Genomic DNA, 19562 nt, shown 5'->3' on the forward strand with positions numbered 1-19562 from the left:
TGGACTTTTGTTGTGATAAAGTTCAGCTTTCAAGAATGCATATCAAATTGTTATTTTTAGAATTCTAGTCATCAGTCACGACCCTGAAATAAATGCAAAGCATTGCATAATTGCATTTTAAAGTGCGGTACACCTTTAGTCCATCAGAGAGGATCATCATTTCTAGCAGGACTTTAAGAAAAAAGATGGCGGTGGCAGAGTAGGGGGTGCCGCCGCCAATTCCAAGCGCTGGCTTGCAAAGAGGAGGCCGGGGCGGGGCCGGGTCGACGCCACGTGCGAAGCCCCGCCCTCTCGCACCGCCCCGCCTCCAGAGCCGAGGCGCCTGCGCCTGCTCCCTCCGGCTGGGCTCGACCTCACGGAGCACGCGCGCTCCGCCGCATTCGGATTGGCGGATCCGCGCGCCCCACGGCACTCTGATTGGTGGAGTCGCTCAGGTTCTGGGTCGGGGGTTCCGCGCTCGGCTCCTTCAGCTCAGCACCCGCCTGGCTACAGCAGGGCCGGGGCAGCACGGCAACTAGGCCTTCGGACTCGTCTGTAGCTGGGCGCTCCAGTCCGGCGGCTGGGACAGCTCCCGTCGCTCCCGGTTCCGCCGTACCCCTCTCCACGACCTGAGTTGGGCATGTTTTCCAGGGCCCAGGTGAAGCGGATCCTGCAGCGGGTGCCCGGGAAGCAGCGATTCGGCGTCTACAGGTTCCTGCCCTTTTTTTTTGTCCTGGGAGGAACGATGGAGTGGATCATGATTAAACTGCGTGTGGGCCAGGAGACCTTCTGTAAGTGGGGGTGCAGCAGCGTCCGTCTCATTTCAGGAAGGCAGGAGGCGGCTAGGGACCCGTTTTCCTGGGGGACAGTCTTAGGTTGCAGACCGCTCATTCCACTCAGAGCGCTGAGCTGCCTTTACCGTGGTCAGAAGGGCAAGTACGGTTCCGTTCGCGGCCCGGCCCTCTTGTAAGCGGGGCGACAAAGGCACATTGGCGTCCAACCTTGAGGTCTTCCCTGCACTCTCAGGGGAGAGCACGTGACTCCACGCTGGCCGCTCTCCTCGCAAGCCTGCCCCTCGTCCCTGCGGGCCGGTGACGTTTGGTCCTAAGGAACAGACTTGCTCACAGCACCGTAGAAGGGAGTGGGATCCTGAAGATTCACGGAAACTCCTGCTAATTGGCCAGCCCTCTTCTGGATTCTTCAGTCCAAACCCCGGAAGGAGCCGGTCTGCCTGGCCTAATTACCACTGTCTTTGCCGGGCAGAGCCCCCGGCACCAGGGCCCAGCACTGGAAAGAATGCCTGGCCCTGCTTTGTGGAGCACTAGCTCTGGAAAGGCCAGTTCCCCTTCTGGAAAGACTTTCCCACCCCCTAGGTCCTTTCTGCTTTATCCCTCTCTAGAAACATGTATTACTTGTGAATTGCCAACCCTTATTTAAAAAAAAAAATTTCTTTTAAAAAGACTTTATTTTTAAATAATCTCTACACTCAACATGGGGCTCAAACCCACAACCCTGTGATCAAGAGTTGCATGCTCCACTGACTGAGCCAGCCAGGCGCCCGCCAACCCTTATTTTGTTTTTTTAAGATTTTATTTGAGAGAGGGAACACAAGAAGGGGGAAAGGCAGAGGGAGAAGCAGGCTCCCCACCGAACAGGGAACCCGATGCTGGGCTCGATCCCAGGACTCCGGGATCATGACCTGAGCTGAAGACGCTTAACTGACTGAGCCACCCAGTGACTGAGCCACCCAGGCGCCCCCCACCCACCTTTATTTTAAAAACATTGTTACATTAGTGTTTTCCAAAGATATTTAGTCCTTTTGTTTATCCATTCATCAGTATTTAATGAGCACCCATGAGAGTATATAATGAACAAGGCAGAGAGTCCCCCACTCCAAAAGAGCTCTAATGGCAGAGACCCAACATAAAGACAGTTACTATTAAGTGTGATCAGTGCAGTGAGGGGAAGTGTGTCTGTGTGTGCGTGTGTGTGGGGGGCAATGGTAGTCTTGGGTGGGGGTACCTCAGTTGGATCAGATGGTACAGGGAAGGCATCCAGGAGTTACCATGTCAGGTGGGACCTTAAGATTGAGTAGGTCAGTCCGATGAGGGGAATGTTAGTGCTGAGTTGAAAGTGTCTCATGCTAGTGGTAAAAGCAGACATGGGGCTATGGTGTGGATGTTTACTGTGTTGGAGGGACTGCAGGTGAGCAGAGTGAGGGAGCAAGTGGTTAGAAATGTGCCTGGGCAGGGCCACAGAAGGACTGGAGAACCAAGAATGTACCCAAAGGATTGAAGGGTTTTAATTGGCAGTGGATTAACACATGAGGAGAATGGCTTCTTGTGGAGAGGAGGCAAGAATACTTAGGCTGTGTGGTTGTTCAGGTCTGAGACGGTAGCCTGGTTGGATGGGGACAGACGGGATGCCAAGAGGTGACTGGAGTTGAGAGACACCTGGGAGGTGGTACTGACAGGGCCTGGGGATTGAGTGGACTCAGGAGATGAGAAGTGGAGGCTTCTGGTAGGACAGTTGGGTGTGGTGCAGTGGGGACACTGGCAGGATAGTCTGGACTCTGTTTTGGACATGCTAAGGCAGAGATGGTTATACAGATCTGAAGCTCAGGAGGCAGATCTGGGCCATGGATCTGGGTTTGTGGGTCATTTGAAAGCAGATTGTGATAAAAGTCAGTGTCAAATCCCAACATTTTAAGGGTGATTGGGAGTGACCAGAGAGGCAAGGAGGGAAACCAGGAGGGTTTATCACAGAAGACGGGAGGTCCAGGAAGTCTGACTATGCGAATGGGAGGTCAGCCCTCCTCCCCACCAGAGAGACTTGAAGATACAAAGATGCTGGTCAGAAAAGGGTAGTGGAGAGAAGCCGCAGATAACTGGTTCTTTGGAAGGTAGGAGGTTGGGTAGGAGAGCAGGGCCATAGGAGTAGCCCTTGGAAGTTAGCTGGAATAGTTCTTTGTTGATGACTGATCTGTGTGACCAAAGTTCATGGCCATATGGGGGTAAGTGAAGAAGGGTCAGGGTTATGACTGAGGAAACAGGATTGTTAGGCATCACAGTGGGCCCAGTTAAATGCATTAGTTGGCCCCACAGTGCAAAGCAGAGTGGAGGGATGGAAGAGGGCAGTTGGATGAATCTGTAGTTGGGGTTTTGAAGGTGTGTCAAGAAGCTGATGTTGATAGGAGGGAATTGCAGCTGGTTTGAGCAGGAAGACAGAACAAGATGGGGCTGAGGCGGTATTCAGGGGCCAAGTGCCTGGGGAAGAAGTTAACAGAGGTCCAAGGACAGAATGACTAGAAAGGCAGTAGAGGTGGTGGTCAGAGCAGGATCAATTTATTGCTTCAGAGAGCACTGCAAGTAGATAGAAGTTGACTGGAGAAGTCAAGGAGGTGAAGGGGGCTAGCGCTTCATCCGTATGGTAGGTGATGTTGCCGGGGAAGATGGTGCAGGACAGGTCAAGGAGCCTGAGCTAGAGGCCCGTGTTTTCAGTGATTGAAGGGGAATAGAGAGCAGGTGCCCATGCAGAGAAGACTGTGGCAAATGGCAAATGCCGCAAAGGAAGAGGGTGCAGAATCAGCGGTGTGCAAAAGCAGCAGCCGAGACCAAGGCAACTGACCTCACCTCCCCACTCTGAGTTCCTGGGTGTGGGTGAGGGAGCTGCAGAGAGCCTAAGGGCAAGAAGTGCCTCTGAGGCACTTCAGTTAAGGATGATTTCAGAGAAAATAGACATTTGGGGGGGGGGGCAGGGAAGGAAGGAAAGGCTTAAAACATTGCTAAGAGGTGTGCTAGGACATGATCCTATCTTTGAAGATACGGACTCTTACCATGCTATTGAAGTCCAGAACTGCATTAACATAGTCCTCATAACTCATTATTTTTAAATATTTTATTTATTTGTCAGAGAGAGAGAGCACAAGCAGGGGGAGCGGCAGGCAGAGGGAGAAGCAGGCTCCTCACTGAGCAAGGAGCCGGATGTGGGACTCGATCCCAGTACCCTGGGATCATGACCTGAGCCGAAGGCAGACGCTTAACCGACTGAGCCACCCAGGCGCCCCCAAGTTTTGTTTTATTTTATTTTTTTATTTTTTTAAAGATTTTATTTATTTATTTGACAGAGAGAGACAGGAGAGAAGGAACACAAGCAGGCGGAGTGGGAGAGGGAGAAGCAGGCTTCCCGCTGAGCAGGGAGCCCGATGCGGGGCTCGATCCCAGGACTCCGGGATCATGACCTGAGCCGAAGGCAGACGCTTAACGACTGAGCCACCCAGGCGCCCCCAAGTTTTGTTTTAAATGAAGTTTATTTTGGCGTTGTTAAAAATGAGATTCAGAAATAGCTGACAGACCTAGACTGTTGGTTAAATTAGTCAGATCTGAGTACCTTTAATTCCTGTTTCTTCAAAGTCTAAGTAAAATTTTTATTTGACAGATGATGTCTACCGTAGAAAAGCCTCAGAACGACAGTATCAGAGAAGGCTGGAAAATGCATCAGAGACTGAACTTCAGCCGTCAATAAAGTGAATATGAAATTTCACTACTGATTTCAACTCCTTTGAAAATGTACTTTTCAGATCTCTTGTTCTTATTCCGAACTGCCTTTACAAAGAATTTTTATAGTTTTCCTGTCTGCTTCAATACTTCCCAAGTCACTGTTGGACAGCACTTATGGAAAAACTATTTCCTCCTGAAACACCTGCCCACTGAATCTATTCTATGAAATATTTCTTAAACAATTCAAGGATCAAGCAGGATGCTTTTTTAGTAGTCTGAATTGCTTGTGAAGTCTTTTGTTTCAGGCAACAAATTGATAACCTTAATTTCCTTTTCTCAGAATTCAGATTTAATCATGGACGTAAAAGTAAGATCTCTATTACAAGATTATTTAAACCAGGATAATTATGCAGATTACATTTCTGCCAGCTACCAGTCTGTCACCATTTTGCGAGGGTGGTGGGAATTCCTGACCACACGTTACCCCAGTCAGGTGCTCTTGTGAACAGAAATAACCCCTTCCTTTGCCTGTCCCTACTAACATACAAGGGCTGGACCTCCATGAGGACTCCAGAGGGGACAGGCTTCACACCCGTCTGTGATGAAGATGTGCTTTCATCCAGCTGCTAAAGATAAAGACACTGCTTCTTCCCTAAGAAAATGAACCTTCACACTAAAAAGCAAAACCATAAAACCACCACAGACTTCAGCTAAGTCAGAGGTTCAGAGAGATTTTGTAATTTGACCCACAGTAAGTTTGGGTCAGCTGATAGAAAAAACAAAGGCTTTATCCATTTTTTTTTTTTCTTTTAATCCATGCTTGGTAACTACATCCAACATCTATTTAATCAAGAACATATCTCTGTATTAAAGAAGGCTAAGTTTCAAAACGCTTTCTAACAATTGCTCATGAATATACAGAAGCAGATGCTTAAGGCCACAGGGTATTCTCAAGTTAAAAGGTCTCTGCCACAAACATATGTTCCAAGTTTTTCTAGGGTTTTTTCTAATTTAAGTTAGTTCACTGATCTTAGAACCAATTCAGTATAAATAGCGAGCCACTGACTACTCAGATCTCCTTCAAGCGCTACCTGCACCAGCTGAGAGTCACTGCTCAGAGATGGCCTGAGTGTGAAGACCAGGGAAGACCCACAGCACCAGGGAGAGGAAGGAGGTTTTCCTGTGCACTTGTGTGAACTAGAGAGTTCCTGGTGAACCTAACCTCACAGGCATTTTAGTGGTTAGACTGCAGCATAAGGAATTAGATGGTGGTAGGATTCTCCCAGTTATATGGCCTTATTCCATGCTTCGCCCACCCCAGTTTTAGTTTAGTATTGATATATACAGAGACTATGTAACTTACACACCTTTTTCAAAGGAAAGTTTGTAAATACTAATAAAACCGTCAGCTAACTTCTGTGTCTGCTGTGGGTCCCTCCCTGGCCCACCTCCCTGTCTGCACCCCAGAGAGAATCACCAGCTACAAATTCATGTTTAACCTTCCTTAAGAGTTTTCTTCTTTTTTTTAAAAAAAAATCTGTATCAGAGTGCTCATTTACTGAAGGACAACAAAACTTTGAAGATAAGAAATATCTCACTTCAAGGCAAGGAGACTGGCAAAGCAATTACTGCATTAAATTGAAGATACTTTCAGAGCACATTAGTTTGGATGCTAGAGAGTAAAAACTAACCTTTGTTAACTGAGGTGAAAGCTTTTTAACTTCGCCTCAAAACAAATTTTAACCCTCCTAGTACAGAATATGACTCTACCTGACTTACTAAACACAGGAACTATTAAGGGAACTTTAATAATGTAAAGAGCAATGCTCTTATATGCTGATTACAGAACTGCAGTGCCTCCTAGTGTAAACTACAAGGCAAAACATTTAATAACATGTATTTTAAAAACCGTACTTCTAGAATGACAAAAATTGAATTAGCATTTATTGCTTGAAATTTACTTCCGCTATGGTGTTGGGTAAAGAATGTGGGCTTTGGAGCTTCACTTTATCAAATGAATTGATAGGGAAAGTTACTTAGGTACACAGTAAATTCTCAATAAATGAGGGCTACTATTTTGATCCGTCTAACAGTCCTATTCTGGAAGTCTTTTTATTTTTTAATTTTTTTCCAGCAAAGCATGGTTTATTGAGTGACAGCAAAGTGACAGTACAAAGCTCCCGGGGAGGGAGGGGACCCAAGAGGGTTGCCTTCTATTCTGGAAGTCTTGCCTACATCTCAGCTGTTAAAACTTAAACACATTGATCTCCCTCTCCTTTTTTAAGTCTGAATTTTTCATAGCAAGTTACCCCACATTTGGGCCATGGTGTTTTTCAAAGCAATTCTCTCCTAGAAAAGCAGTACAGTATCAGTTCGTACTCTTTACACATGTGCATTAAATTTGGAATTTCTTGTCACATTTATGTGCAACCCACAAGATATCAATGCCGCGTCTATTCTGGGGATAGAAGAAGTCTATTCATTTGTTCAGTTCTGAACTTTCATTCAGCTGATCTAGCACACTTGCAAACAAAAAAGGAACAGAGTAACACTCAGCAGTATTTGTTTGCTCACAGTGTTCAGTGGGAATGTTCAACTATTCATCAGTGATTATTCAAAGTATGCTCGTGAGCACAGAGGGCACTACAGCCCCGAACACTTAGGGGTACAGAGCCACAGGGATTTGCAAAGTGATATTAGAGGAAAACAGTTGGTTGATTTTACCAACACTTCTATTAAAAGTGTGGTCATGTTTTTAAGAGCTTATAAGCATGTTGAAGACATACCTGGGCCACTGGTCTCTTCCGGCCACAGACAGCTGTCTGAAAGGGCTTACTCGGCTTTATGATACAAGACATGCTTTCCTTACCTTCCACCATCAGTAACTCTACAATTTTAACTTCAACCGTATTTCTGCCCACGATGAGGACATGTTAGGAATTCCTTGACTGCCTGCCTGAGAGGCTTCTCGTGGGGCATGTCCAGCTGCATGTGACTGCATTCAGCCTGTGCTAATGCAGCCTGAGCCCTGAACCAGGGTCTGCTCACTGATTTTTGCCTCCACCTGAGGAGCTTTGTTCCTTTAAATTGGCAGCTATATATCCCTGTCAGCATAGAATCAAGGCTTGCAGGAATTAACTCTGCTTGAACCTAACATCTGACACAAGCTTAAACAGAACAACCAAACCTGGTTAATCCAAATCACTTTGCAAACTCCATTTTTATTTGGATTAAAAAGCTTTAAATGAACAAACATATGATACATACATGTTATAAGACTAGTTACCACTTAAACCTCCTTTGATACAGAAATTAGAATAAACCAAGTTTTAATTAGGTCTGAAAATGTTCAAGCTCAGAAGTCAACAACACCAGTTTGAGATTTCACACAAAGAAGTGTCCCCTTTCAGTTCTTCCTCATAGGAAGACAAGGGTGGGTTCAAAAACAAAGCAGTTCAAAGGCCTTTTAAATCAGTTGGCTGACATGACATACTATTTTAAACCTATAGGTTTTCTCCCAAATAAAATTCTTTTCCACATGAACTTACATTTTGAAAACATTTAGGCCATTAAACTTTCTAAGCCATATCACTAGTTCCTAAAACTCATGGGGGAAAAAAAAAAGATGTATATAGTTCACTTGTACTTTCTTAAGTCAGGACATTAAAAAAATTTTTTTTTTGGCTTATCTTTTTTGGAAAATGGCTGACCTCAAATCTTATATCCTAAATATTAACTGATATTCTCCAAGTTAATATACAGAAAGACATGATTCTAAAATAAATACATAGTTTTTTTTTTTTTTTTTTTTAAACTTAATTAGGGCCTGCCTACTGGCCCCCTGGCCCGGCTCTGCACTGCCTTAGGGAAGCCCCTGGCTGGATCTATGGTTTCTACAGCACCTCTAGACACTGGGAAGGAGCCCGGAGGAGGAGTGCCCTGGCTTCTAATGCCCCACCTAGCCCAAAGAAGTTTTTAGAAGCTTCCCAAAGAAGTCTCATCCAGACCTTAAAAAGGGAAATAAAATGGGTGCATGAAATAAATAAATAACTTAACCAAAATTAGATTTCAGGTTCTTTGGTGTAATTCAAGAATGTCTAGAAATAAAATAATCTGATTGTATTATACAGTCCATGATGATTCAATGGCCCAAATAACTAGGAACTGAAGATTTCTTTATCTGATTCAGTTTAACAATAAGGTAATGACATACTACTGCAATACATTTTTTAAAATTCAGAATTATTTAAAATACTTGATGCAAACTGAGATCCAGTGGTTGACTATAGGCAATTAAGTTACAAGGGCCTCCTGTATTTAAAGTATCTATAATACAGGAGACTTGTTTCCATTTTACACACTTTTGTCCCCATGATTTAGAAAGAATGGCAATTAAATATCCAGCTATTGATTCATACCAGATTAAAAGAAAAAAGTATCCCTTGAGAGTCAGTCTCTCAATTTACAAACAGCAAGGGAAGCTCCACCAAAATGGCAACAATCTTGTTACAAAAAAACAGGTTTCAAAAACCGAGTGGAATCCAAGTGTGGTGCTTTTCTACCTGTCTGCGCATCATACTCTGCCTCCAGATGTTCATTCGAGGCTCATATGAAAGAGAAAGGGTCAACCCCAAGTGTTTGGGATCATAATGGTCTTTTTAAGTGAGTATTTTCTTAGATTATAATTACTTTCTCCTGAAATTCAAAAGCACAAATTAAATTTAAAAAACATTTTAGAAAGCCTTAACTTTCTGGTTGAGAATTACAACGCTGAAACTTAGAAGGAAAAAAAAAATGCCACATCTGGTGAGGAAATAGATACGAAAACACACTTGCATATGTAGACAGTCTACCCTTTTTACAATTATGCTTCTGACACAGCTCATATCTGGTTATGCACTCCCTTCCCTATGTTAGGTTGGGTGTTAGGTTTAAAAAATAAATCACCTCTATGCACACCTCAATGCTTTCTTCAAGGTGAACTTCAATCTTTTTCAATGTAAGAGATTTAAAATTTTAAATCATCCAACAAGTATAGGCATAAATTGTGAATTCAATATAAATAGATCGAAAGTACCCTTAAACTTACCTGCCAAGACTCAAGGTAATTCAGGGCTGTGCACATGTTCTGCAAAAGTACCTGACACCACAGATGACTCACAGCACAAGGAACTGTGCTCTCCCCCCCCGGGTGTCTGAGAGACGCACCAGCTTCAGAAGGATGCACAGCACTGACTGCAGATTTCTGGAGCAAGTCTCTGACTTAACAGAGCAAATGTGCCAGGTCTGCCAAACACCTGTAACCTGAAATAACAACTTTTCACTTCACCTGTAAAAAACAGCTTTTGCTGAAGTGGCTCAAGATACTCAGGTACATGAAGCAGACACCAGTGCACTCCCCTCTGTAAGATGTAAACTAGGACCAACTTCACATTTAATTGTCAACTTAAACTAATCTGTAAACTCTCGTGCGCGTGCGCGTCTGTGTGTGTATATTTTTTTCATTTTGTTTGTTCTTTTATAAAAAAACAAAACCAAAAACCAAAAACCAAAATCCCAAGCCAAGACAAAACCTTTGATGGTTTCAGTTCCATGGCAACAAGTAAAAAGATAAAACTCCAAGTCTACATATACAACCAATTATGAAACTGGTTTTAAACGAAGGAAACATATGCAAAAAAATCTCTGTGTATTTGATAAAGTCAACTTAATATAACAAAAACAAATTGAAATAGCTTATTAAAAGTGTCCTTATATAAAAATGGCCTTGTGATGTACAGTAAAATGCAATAAAAATTACCATCCTTTGTTCCTCCCCCCCACCCCCAGTAACTAAAATGGCTACTGTTCCACAAAACTCTTTATGCTTCTATAAAAGAAACGTAATTGATGTGATTAAAGGTTTTCTAGATTGTACGCTTGGCGAATGTTGAGGGTGTCTCGGAGCATCAAATCCCGAAGGCGCCAGAGGGCATCTGCCATGGTGGTGTGGGCCCCTTTACTTTTCAGCCAGTGAGAGGGGAGGCGGCTCTCCTGTTCTTTTGACAAATGGACATCGCGTCTTCGAGCTGAAAATTAAAATGCACACAAGAGAAATAAAAGTAGGAATTTTAAGGTAACAATTTCCTCCTCAGACCTAAGGTCTGATTAGCATATAACATTTATTATTTATTAAGTATTATGAATTTTAACTCTGCAGAGTATTTCCAAGCAAATGTCTTTTATCATTTTATTAGGCATCTTCGTTTTTTTTTTTTTTTTTTAAGATTTATTTATTTGACAGAGAGAGACAGCGAGAGAGGGAACACAAGCAGGGGGAGTGGGAGAGGGAGAAGCAGGCTTCCCGTCGAGCAGGGAACCCGATGCGGGGCTCGATCCCAGGACCCTGGGATCATGACCTGAGCCGAAGGCAGACGCTCAATGACTGAGCCACCCAGGTGCCCCGGCATCTTCGTTTTTAAAAAACTATGCACTTAGGTATGAGGCTACCTAGCTAAGGATGTCTTGTTTTATGCTTTGTATTTTAGAAACTTTCTTTTTTTTTTTTTTTTTAAGATTTTATTTATTTATTTGACAAGGGAGACACAGTGAGAGAGGGAACCAAGCAGGGGGAGTGGGAGAGGGAGAAGCAGGCTTCCCACTGAGCAGGGAGCCTGATGTGGGGCTCAATCTCAGGACCCTGGGATCATGACCTGAGTCGAAGGCAGACGCTTAACGACTGAGCCACCCAGGTGCCCCAGAAATTTTCTAATTTATAATGACTTAACAAAAGAGCTGCACAATATAACATAATTCTCTATGAATGGGAACATAAGAGTTGCACAAACACCTAAAGATCTGATCACTAATACTGTGTTGCAGGCAGTCCTGATGATTAATAATTTCTTCAGGGGCACCTGGGTGCTGCAGTCGGTTTAATCGTCCAACTCTTGGTTTCGACTCAGGTCATGGTCTCAGGATCACAGGATCCAGCCCCACGTTGGGCTCCGCGTTCAGTGTGGAGTCTGCTTAAGACTCTCTCTCGCTCTCCCTCTGCCCCTCCCGACTGCTCTCTCTCTCAAATAGGTAAAGAAAATTACTAATTTCTTCAGTGTTAACAATGGTTCCTAAAAAGGAAAATGTGAGGAAAGGGAAAACACAGCTATTATTCTGAAAGATATCAAATGATCAAATTTGGTTTAGAAATGAAGATCGAGAGGCACCTGGATGGCTCAGTTGGCTAAGCATCCAACATTTGATTTTTAGCTCAGGTCATGATCTCATGGGTGATGATCTTGGGGTTGTGAGATCGAGCCCCACATCGGGCCCTGCACTCAGCATGGAGTCTGCTTGAGATTTTCTCCCTCTCCCTCTGCTCCTCCCCCTGCTCCTGCACTCTGGCACTCTCTAAGTAAATAAATAATAAAATCTAAAAAAACCCAAAAAACAAAAAAGAAGAAGAAGAAATGAAGAATGATGAGTAGGAACTTGTACCTTTCTTTCCAGAAACCAGCCAAGTTATTTTATTTTATTTTTATTTTATTTTATTTTATAGGGAGGAGGGGCAGAGGGAGAAAGAATCTTAAAGAGGCGCATAGCCCAGTGTGAAGCCTAATTTGGGGTTCGATCTCACGACCCGGAGATCATGACCTGAGCTGAAATTAAGAGTCAGACACTTAACCAACTGAGCCACCCAGAGCCCCCAGGCAAGTTATTTTAGTATGTACTGAAAACACATTAAGTCCACTGAACTAAATAAGTAACTCAACACGTTAACTGAAACAGGTTTTCCAATATTTTTTTCTTTTTTAAAAGTTGAACTGAAAGAATTTTTTTTTAAAGATTTTATTTATTTATTTGATAGAAAGAGAAAGAGAGAGCACAAGCAGGGGGAGCGGCAGGCAGAGGGAGAGGGAGAAGCAGACTCCCCGCTGAGCAGGGAGCCCGATGTGGGGCTCCATCCCAGGACCCTGGGATCATGACCTGAGCCGAAGGCAGACGCTTAACCAGGCTGAGCCACCCAGGCGCCCCTGAACTGAAGGAATTTTTAATTTACCCAAATGCATCTATATTAATGACCAAATGCCTAAAAAAGAATTGAAAAAAATTCAGAATATTACTTACAAGATAGCAGGGATGTTTATGACAAAACTTAGAAATTCAACAAAAACCCCACCACTTTCAGTGTGTGATGTCAATATACAAAAAAGCTTCAAACCCTTCTATTAAATACAGAATTTATTTTACTTCTCTGAGAAAAGTGGGTATCTATCGCACAATATAATGCCAATAGCAGTGAGATTTCACAAAGGCTTGTTGAGAAGGACTCCTTACCTGCCAGGGTTTGGTCCCACTTGCTAATGCTGTTGGACTCAGCACTGAGTCCTTCAATGTATTTCAAGTAGGCCTCTGAGTGGAGAAGCCGCTGTGTCTTCGGTGGGGGAGCCACAAACATGGGCGTTGTTGGCTGCTGTATGACAGGGGGGCCGGCTGGATGTGGGCCAGGATACGGAGGTGGTGCCTGCTGCCCTGGAGGCCCCAAAACTCCTACCTGAAAGAGCACAGAGCACACGGTGAGGGGAAAAAAACCACTTGGCGCGTGCTCTGAGAAAGAGCGTAACTTGAATTCTGTCGAGTCCTAGAAAATCCAACCGAGAGGCTTACCTGCTGTCCGTACGGACTTCCGCCTTGTGCTGGAGTCCCCACCATAGGGGCCACTCCTTGATTCATCACACCTATAATTCAGAATGCAATGGCACAGTTAGAGGCTCTGGGTTGAGAGGACTACTGAAAAACTACTGATAAGAAACGATGCCATTTATAATGCAAACCTATGGATCTCTGCCCTTGAGTTTTTGTGGATAGGAATCCCAAAATGGGATGCAGCATTCAATGGAAAATTCACATTCTGTTGTTTTCTAGGTATTTTAAGTATAATGCTAGTACAATCTGTCAGATGTGCATTAATTATTCATGGCTTAGAAATGCTCTGAACCCTGCATAAAATTCTAGTATTCCCCTAGGTCAGCTATAGTCGGACTACGTCTCTATTTTCAAAGTATTTTTCTTCTGACAACATATTTTCCTGCCACTGAAGCCCAGGTCTCATTCTGGCAGTAATGGTACTGCAGTAAGCCTCAGCAGCAGGCAGTGTACGAGAACAGCAGGGACACAAGGGAAGAGGCTGTGCAAGGGCACAGTCAGTGAGCCCCGTGGAGACGGGAGGCCCATCCCTGCTGCCCTCTCACAGGCCCCCAGCACCTCTGCTTCTAATGGGAGGCACTAATGCTGGCAGGCAGGGCACTTCCATCTGGTAGAGCAGTACTGTGAAAAGGATCATCTGGAAGCAGGTCAGCCTCGCTGCTATCACTTCAGATGCAAAAATGACAAAGACATTTCATGGTCCTACTATATCTGTACTCTGTACCTGCTAATAATTTTGTAAACTTCCCTTGATGATTCCTCACAAGCAATTTCTGTCCCATAGGTACTAGCTGATAATGGTGAGATGTCCTAAATTTAGTGTCTGGGGCTGTTGCAATCTCAGGACTGTCCATTCACTGAACAGATGCTGAAATAAACAAGGGTCCCAGTTCATTAAAAACTACTAAGCTATAGCCAAAACCCTGGTGAGCTACTGTTTAAACAAGTCCTGCTGGCTGCCAAGAAGGATCAAAAGGAGCTCACCTCATACACTAGTTTCTCTGGATTCAAAACATTGCTATTTTGGCCAGGCAGAACCAGTCCACTATTCTAAGATTCAGAATTGCTAAAGGCCACTTCCGGGAAGTATTAGATATTTGTTAGAGAGGAAGTAATAAGTAAAAATAAGCTTTCTGCTTACAAAGCAGGGACTTTTGTAAGTACCCAGAAGTTTACTTGGATCACCATAGCAGGATCCTCATGATTATTTGTGACTGGTTTAAGAGGTTGTGGTGGGTAAGGTGCTGCTCCAGCAACATATTCACAACCCCTGTGAACCCCCCTCTCCAGGACACTCACCCTCCTCAGATCCCACAACACAGGGGGCCTCCCTGAGCTGCCTTTCTCAAATTTTGCAGGGCACAAACAACTCAGCAATTCCCTCTGCTTCCTGTCTACAAGTGCCATGCAAGGGGGCAGCCAGTGAGAATGTGGGCTGGTCACCAGAGGAGATCCCCAAGTCCTCCTCTCCTCAAAGCCTGAGCAGATGTGTGCGTGCGTGCATTTGTGTGCGTGTGTGCTCGTGTGAGTGCACGTCCCTGCTTCCTGTTTACAGATGCCATGCAAGGGGGATGTCAGTGAGAATGTGGACTGAGTCACCAGAGCTCCCTGAGTCCTCTCCTCAAAGCCTAAACTGACGGGTGCCTGTTTGTGTGTGTGCGTGCACACGTGTGTACACGTGTGGGCACTAAGAGGGGTTCCTGTCTCCCTAAAATCAAGTGTGTGTGTGTGTGTGTGTGTGTGCCTCCTTCAATTGCAGTTTAGAACCCGAAGAAGGGGAAAGGGACACAGTATGCCCGATACCCACCAAAAGGTATCTGCTACTTAGAGGGTACTGGCCTTAGACGTGGCTCGCAGTGAGTACCACATGTACCTAGAAGTCAACTCCAACCTGGTCTGAGTCAGTCAGATACCCTGTGCCAAGGTGAGAGGGCACAGAATGAAGGCCGATTCTACCTGCCACACGGGCACACCCATTTTATGACTGACTGGTGCTGCAACTCACACACAGGCCACCGTTTCTACAATGAAGCACCCACTCCCATAAACATTTCCTCCTCTGGGTACATCTGGATCAAACATGTGTGCGTGGAGTTCTGGCCATTCTCTAATGGCCACAGGAGTGTGGCTGGAGGCTCTAGACCGAGCCCCCAGGCTCACTTACCCTGCACACCGCTGGACTGGGTGTACCACTGAGGGACTATCAGGGGAACTCAGTATAACCCACTACTGGTGTAAACAAATCTAACATCTCTACATTTTGTCATCTGGGCCAGGCCTTGAGCTGATATTCTGGATAATGACCAAATGCTATTCTAAGTTACCTTCAGGTCGCATTCCCTCCAACCAGATTATAGCTAAAGCCCAGTTCTTCTGCATATGATGGCAATTAATACGGGAGCCTGTGATTTTCCTTTCACAATATTTTAACTCCTAATTATAAAGCAAACCTCTAGCTCTTCCTGAACTCCATTTATATGTTTCCACATGAAATAAATTCTGAGCTTCTGTTGAGAGATAAATCAGTGTCCACAGTCAGCAGGGTGGGGCTATGCTGCTCTTTAAAATGTTATGTCATACTTCTTAGGGGGCTCACATACAGAAAATGTGTTCATTGCAAATTTGTTCCCTCCCTCCTTTTTGTTCCTAGAATGATTGACTGAAGGATTTCTTCATCATCATCAGTGACTCTGCAATCCCCTCAGAAGGGCTGTTTGAGAAGCAGGAGATGAAGCAAGGATTCTATAAGAAGACAATCTTTCAATAAGAACTGAACCAGAGGAAGAAGTGCACTCAGGACCAAAAGTGCTTTTATATGTGACTCGGAACTAGCAATTTGGGAAACTTCATTCACTGATAAAGAGGGCATGACCTTCTAGGCTGTATTTGGCTTTCTGAGCACATGTCAAATTGTCTGAGTGGTGTGCGAGTAGGCCTTCTGCCCCGTGGTCTGCTGAGTCTTGTCTCTGCCATGTGTCCTGTGCTGCCACTAGGCAATCAGGTGCCTGAGGACACAGGTGCTGAGCTGCCTGCTCAATACACAGGACAGGCCCTGCTGCTGACAGCCCTGGGATTCTCAGTGAGGACAGGCCTGACCATAGTGGGCAGCAGGTACCTCCTGGAACAACTGGCTGAGGGAGGAAAAAAGAGAATATGAAGATGAGATTAATGAGTGAATGAGGATGAAGTTCTTACCCGGTGGTGGGATGCCCGGGAGGCCGGGCACACCTGGCGGAAGATGGTGGGGTGGAGGCCCCCCAGGGTGAAGTGGCTGCATGCTGCCCATGCTAACAAGGCCATCAACTGGGCCCTGCAAAGGTGGAAGGCCTGGCGGATAGCCACCCATCATGCCTTGAAGGACACAACAAATTTCAGACATGCATCATTAACATGCAACATGAGCTAAGTAATAACAAATCCCCCCACATGCACTACCAATGAATAAAGCGCCCTTAGTACTGCATGATATAACGGCAATTAGTGCAATTATTTTGTTGCAATAATGAACAAAATAAAAAGTTACAAATATGCAATCCAACATCTGTGGATGAATTAGTACTTAGTATATTATTATTTGTAGTTATTTTCCCTGGGATAAATACGCTGCATGTTTTCAGTTAAATAATAATAAAGAGGAGTTCCAGTAACAGCCTTCCCAAGGTCATGATTATTGCAAGCTGTTCAAACAGAGTGATCAGTTCTGTGACTGCGGTTCTAATTGATCAGTAGAAACCCCATCACTCCACTCTGCCCACACTCATATGCCTATCATGGGTACACATGAGGGGAAATTGGAATGGAGGGAAATGAGGCGCACAGCCCTGATCACAAAGCATGGTTCTCCAGCTGGGAGTGGGGCGGGGGGGGTGAAGAGTTTTTCAAGGCTTCCTCCTCCCTTCTAGCCCCACCACTACTGGTAAAAATGGTTCATGTTCGGGCTTGAGCTGGGGAACAGAGAAGAGCCATCACAATGGATGATGTTTCATCTTTAGATCTCAGAAAACATGTAAAATAAAGATAAAACCTAAACCCTCCCAAGCCAAACTAAGCCCAGGTCACTTGGTAGCGGGCACACAGACCTCAGAAGGAATGGCTGGAGAATCAGGCTCTGCTGGCATGAGAAAATGCAATTGTCACTTCTGTCTCCGAGTTCACAAAAGCCCTCACATAAACCTTCGGTTAATAGGGAACATTTTAAATGAGGTACAGAATTTCTGTGAACAGAGGCTTTTACTCCTTTATTTTCAAAGTGCATCTTCACAACACAAAATATTTTCTGCTGGCTAGGGAAGAGTTTCAAGAAACAAGTATTTTTGGCAAAAGGAGTGAAAGGGAGAAAATAATTTCAAAATGTCAAAAACTCACCTATCAAAAGACCTTTAAAGCCACACGACTTTTTTTTTAAGCAAGAAAAACAACTTGACTCTTCTGGGATTTGAAATGATCACAATAAACAGAACATAAGACTCCCCCCAAAATGCAATCATCTTTGGTCACAGCTTCTTGCACAAAGGGAGGCTTGAGGGACTGGTGCCAAAGCTCATTTTTATAAAATACTCTTTGTAGAGGGACCCTGGGAAACAGTGGAAACTCCAGATTCTAAGGATTTTACTCTTTGACTTTCCCTCAAGGATTATTTGAAAGGTACTTGTTTATAAAAGATTGTTTAGTCTTTTGAAGCTATAAAATTACTGAAAATTGTGAGATTGATTTAGCCTGCTTCATTAGTCATATCTAAGCTGACTGAAAAACTTACAATTACACAAACCAGTAAAGCGAATTTTAAATAATAATACCTCTATACATGAAACAGGATTATGAGTTTCATTTTTTAAAAATGAGAGTTCAGAAAGTAAAAACTACTTTTGTACAGACACTATCATCTTAAACATAGGAGATCCAAAGCTACCAAACTGCCTTTTAACCACACCACCAGATACAGCTTTAGGGATAAGTAGGTGGGAGTTTAAGAAAGTTAGGAGGCTTTGCTTTCAATTACAAAAGCCCATCTGAACGCAGCCTTCACAGGCTGTGGTTGAAGAAATTATTAAGAATTGAAAGACATGACACTTGTCTTCATTAAACTGTACTTTGGCACTTATTATCCCAGTCACATGTGTTCAAATGAGCTTTAATGCTTGTAAGCAAAGCTGGTCTCAGACAGCAACAAGGCTACGACTTAGGCCCTAAGCAATCTGTAAACCCATGAAAAATCACCCTCTCAGCTGCAAAGTTCCCGCTGTGGACCAAAGAACTGGTGCCTGTAGAGAATGCTTGCTTGCCCTTCACTCCCATGGCCCTTCGGAATCTGGGCAGCATATGCTTAATAATGGAGCAGGGTCTTTCTAGAAGGGGTCCCACCTCCTCACCCATTAGAGCGCTGTGATGTTATTCCCCAACAGGGAGCTAAAATGCTGCAGCTGCTGTGTTTTAATGTTTTTAGCTGTTTGAATTCATTTTGTTAATGTGTCCCCGGGCTTTTTAGTCTAGGGCACAGTGCTACAATATCACATATCAAACAGAACAAAACAGGATGTCAATGAGGGAATTCTAACTTTCAAAGTCCCCATGTTCAAGGCCTGATTTCTAAAACCCTCTGGAACCCCGTTAACCAAAATGGGCCATGGAATAGAGCAGGCGATTATGAGATTTGTTAGATCAACGTCAGTTACACTGAAAGTACTGAAAAGCCATGATTCAGATGTGCTCTGGCGAGTGCAACTGCTGAGTTCAGCGACAGTGCATTTGAGAACTTGCCATCACAAAAGGTAGGAGCGACAATGGAAAAGTTATCCTATGCTACTCTTCCTTAAAAAGCAAATACAAAAAAAGCAAAAACAAAAACAGCATCCCAATGAGCCTGCCTTGAACAACACTGTCTTGGACTCCCTGCGAAAAGAGGTCAGACTGCTTGCTTAAGAAGACACTCAGGTGGTTTGTATGGACCTCACCAGGCCTAGGGAGATCACGAAGGAGGGACCCGAGAAGTGGTCTTCAGGCTTCTCACTGGAGACAGGTCAGACAAGGATATTCAATTCAAGAATAGCCAAATTTACTATGGCCACCAGAACCAGAGACAACACACACAAGCAAACCACATTCATCATTTTCTTTTCTTTTTTTAAAAATATGTGACTGGGATACTAACAGAAAATGCAGTTTAATGTAATTAAATAGAAAAGCATTACAGAGTGGGCACAATGAATTGAATAAGGACTTTGTATTCCACTTAGCAGTCATGCACATTAGTGACCAAGAAAGGATTTACAATTCATTGTCAAAAATCCTTTTAAATGGTCAGTCTTTTAAGGATGGCTGCAGCAGAACAAGGCAAACTGAATACTGGAATGAGACGGGAGAATCAACATAGCCTGAATGCTAGTTTTGTGTTTTCTCTCGGGA

General features: G+C 44.1%; 2 protein-coding genes across 22 annotated transcripts in view; one reads left to right on the forward strand and one right to left on the reverse strand.

Moving 5' to 3' along the window:
- The first annotated feature begins 389 nt into the window (after positions 1–389).
- SMIM4 (small integral membrane protein 4) lies at positions 390–6565 on the forward strand. Its single transcript, XM_032411458.1, has 2 exons — positions 390–770; positions 4417–6565. Exons 1-2 carry the CDS (start codon positions 620–622, stop codon positions 4506–4508), a joined length of 243 nt encoding a protein of 80 aa, XP_032267349.1. The 5' UTR covers positions 390–619; the 3' UTR covers positions 4509–6565.
- A 99-nt stretch (positions 6566–6664) lies between these two features.
- Positions 6665–19562, reverse strand: part of PBRM1 (polybromo 1) — a 116674-nt gene continuing 103776 nt past the window's right edge. For 10 of the 21 annotated variants that reach the window (XM_032411435.1, XM_032411433.1, XM_032411432.1 and 7 more), the window contains 4 exons: positions 16356–16511; positions 13122–13192; positions 12792–13008; positions 10322–10546 (listed from right to left, as the gene is read on the reverse strand). In XM_032411435.1, the coding sequence (XP_032267326.1) occupies positions 10374–10546; positions 12792–13008; positions 13122–13192; positions 16356–16511 (617 nt within the window). In that variant the 3' untranslated portion in view covers positions 10322–10373. Of the gene's footprint in view, positions 10547–12791; positions 13009–13121; positions 13193–16355; positions 16512–19562 lie in introns of all 21 variants that reach the window. The other 11 variants (XM_032411448.1, XM_032411447.1, XM_032411445.1 and 8 more) reach the window with 3 other exon arrangements.

The sequence above is a fragment of the Phoca vitulina genome, unplaced genomic scaffold (genome assembly GCF_004348235.1).
Source record: "Phoca vitulina isolate PV1807 unplaced genomic scaffold, GSC_HSeal_1.0 scaffold13, whole genome shotgun sequence".
In the NCBI taxonomy this organism is placed as follows: domain Eukaryota; kingdom Metazoa; phylum Chordata; class Mammalia; order Carnivora; family Phocidae; genus Phoca; species Phoca vitulina.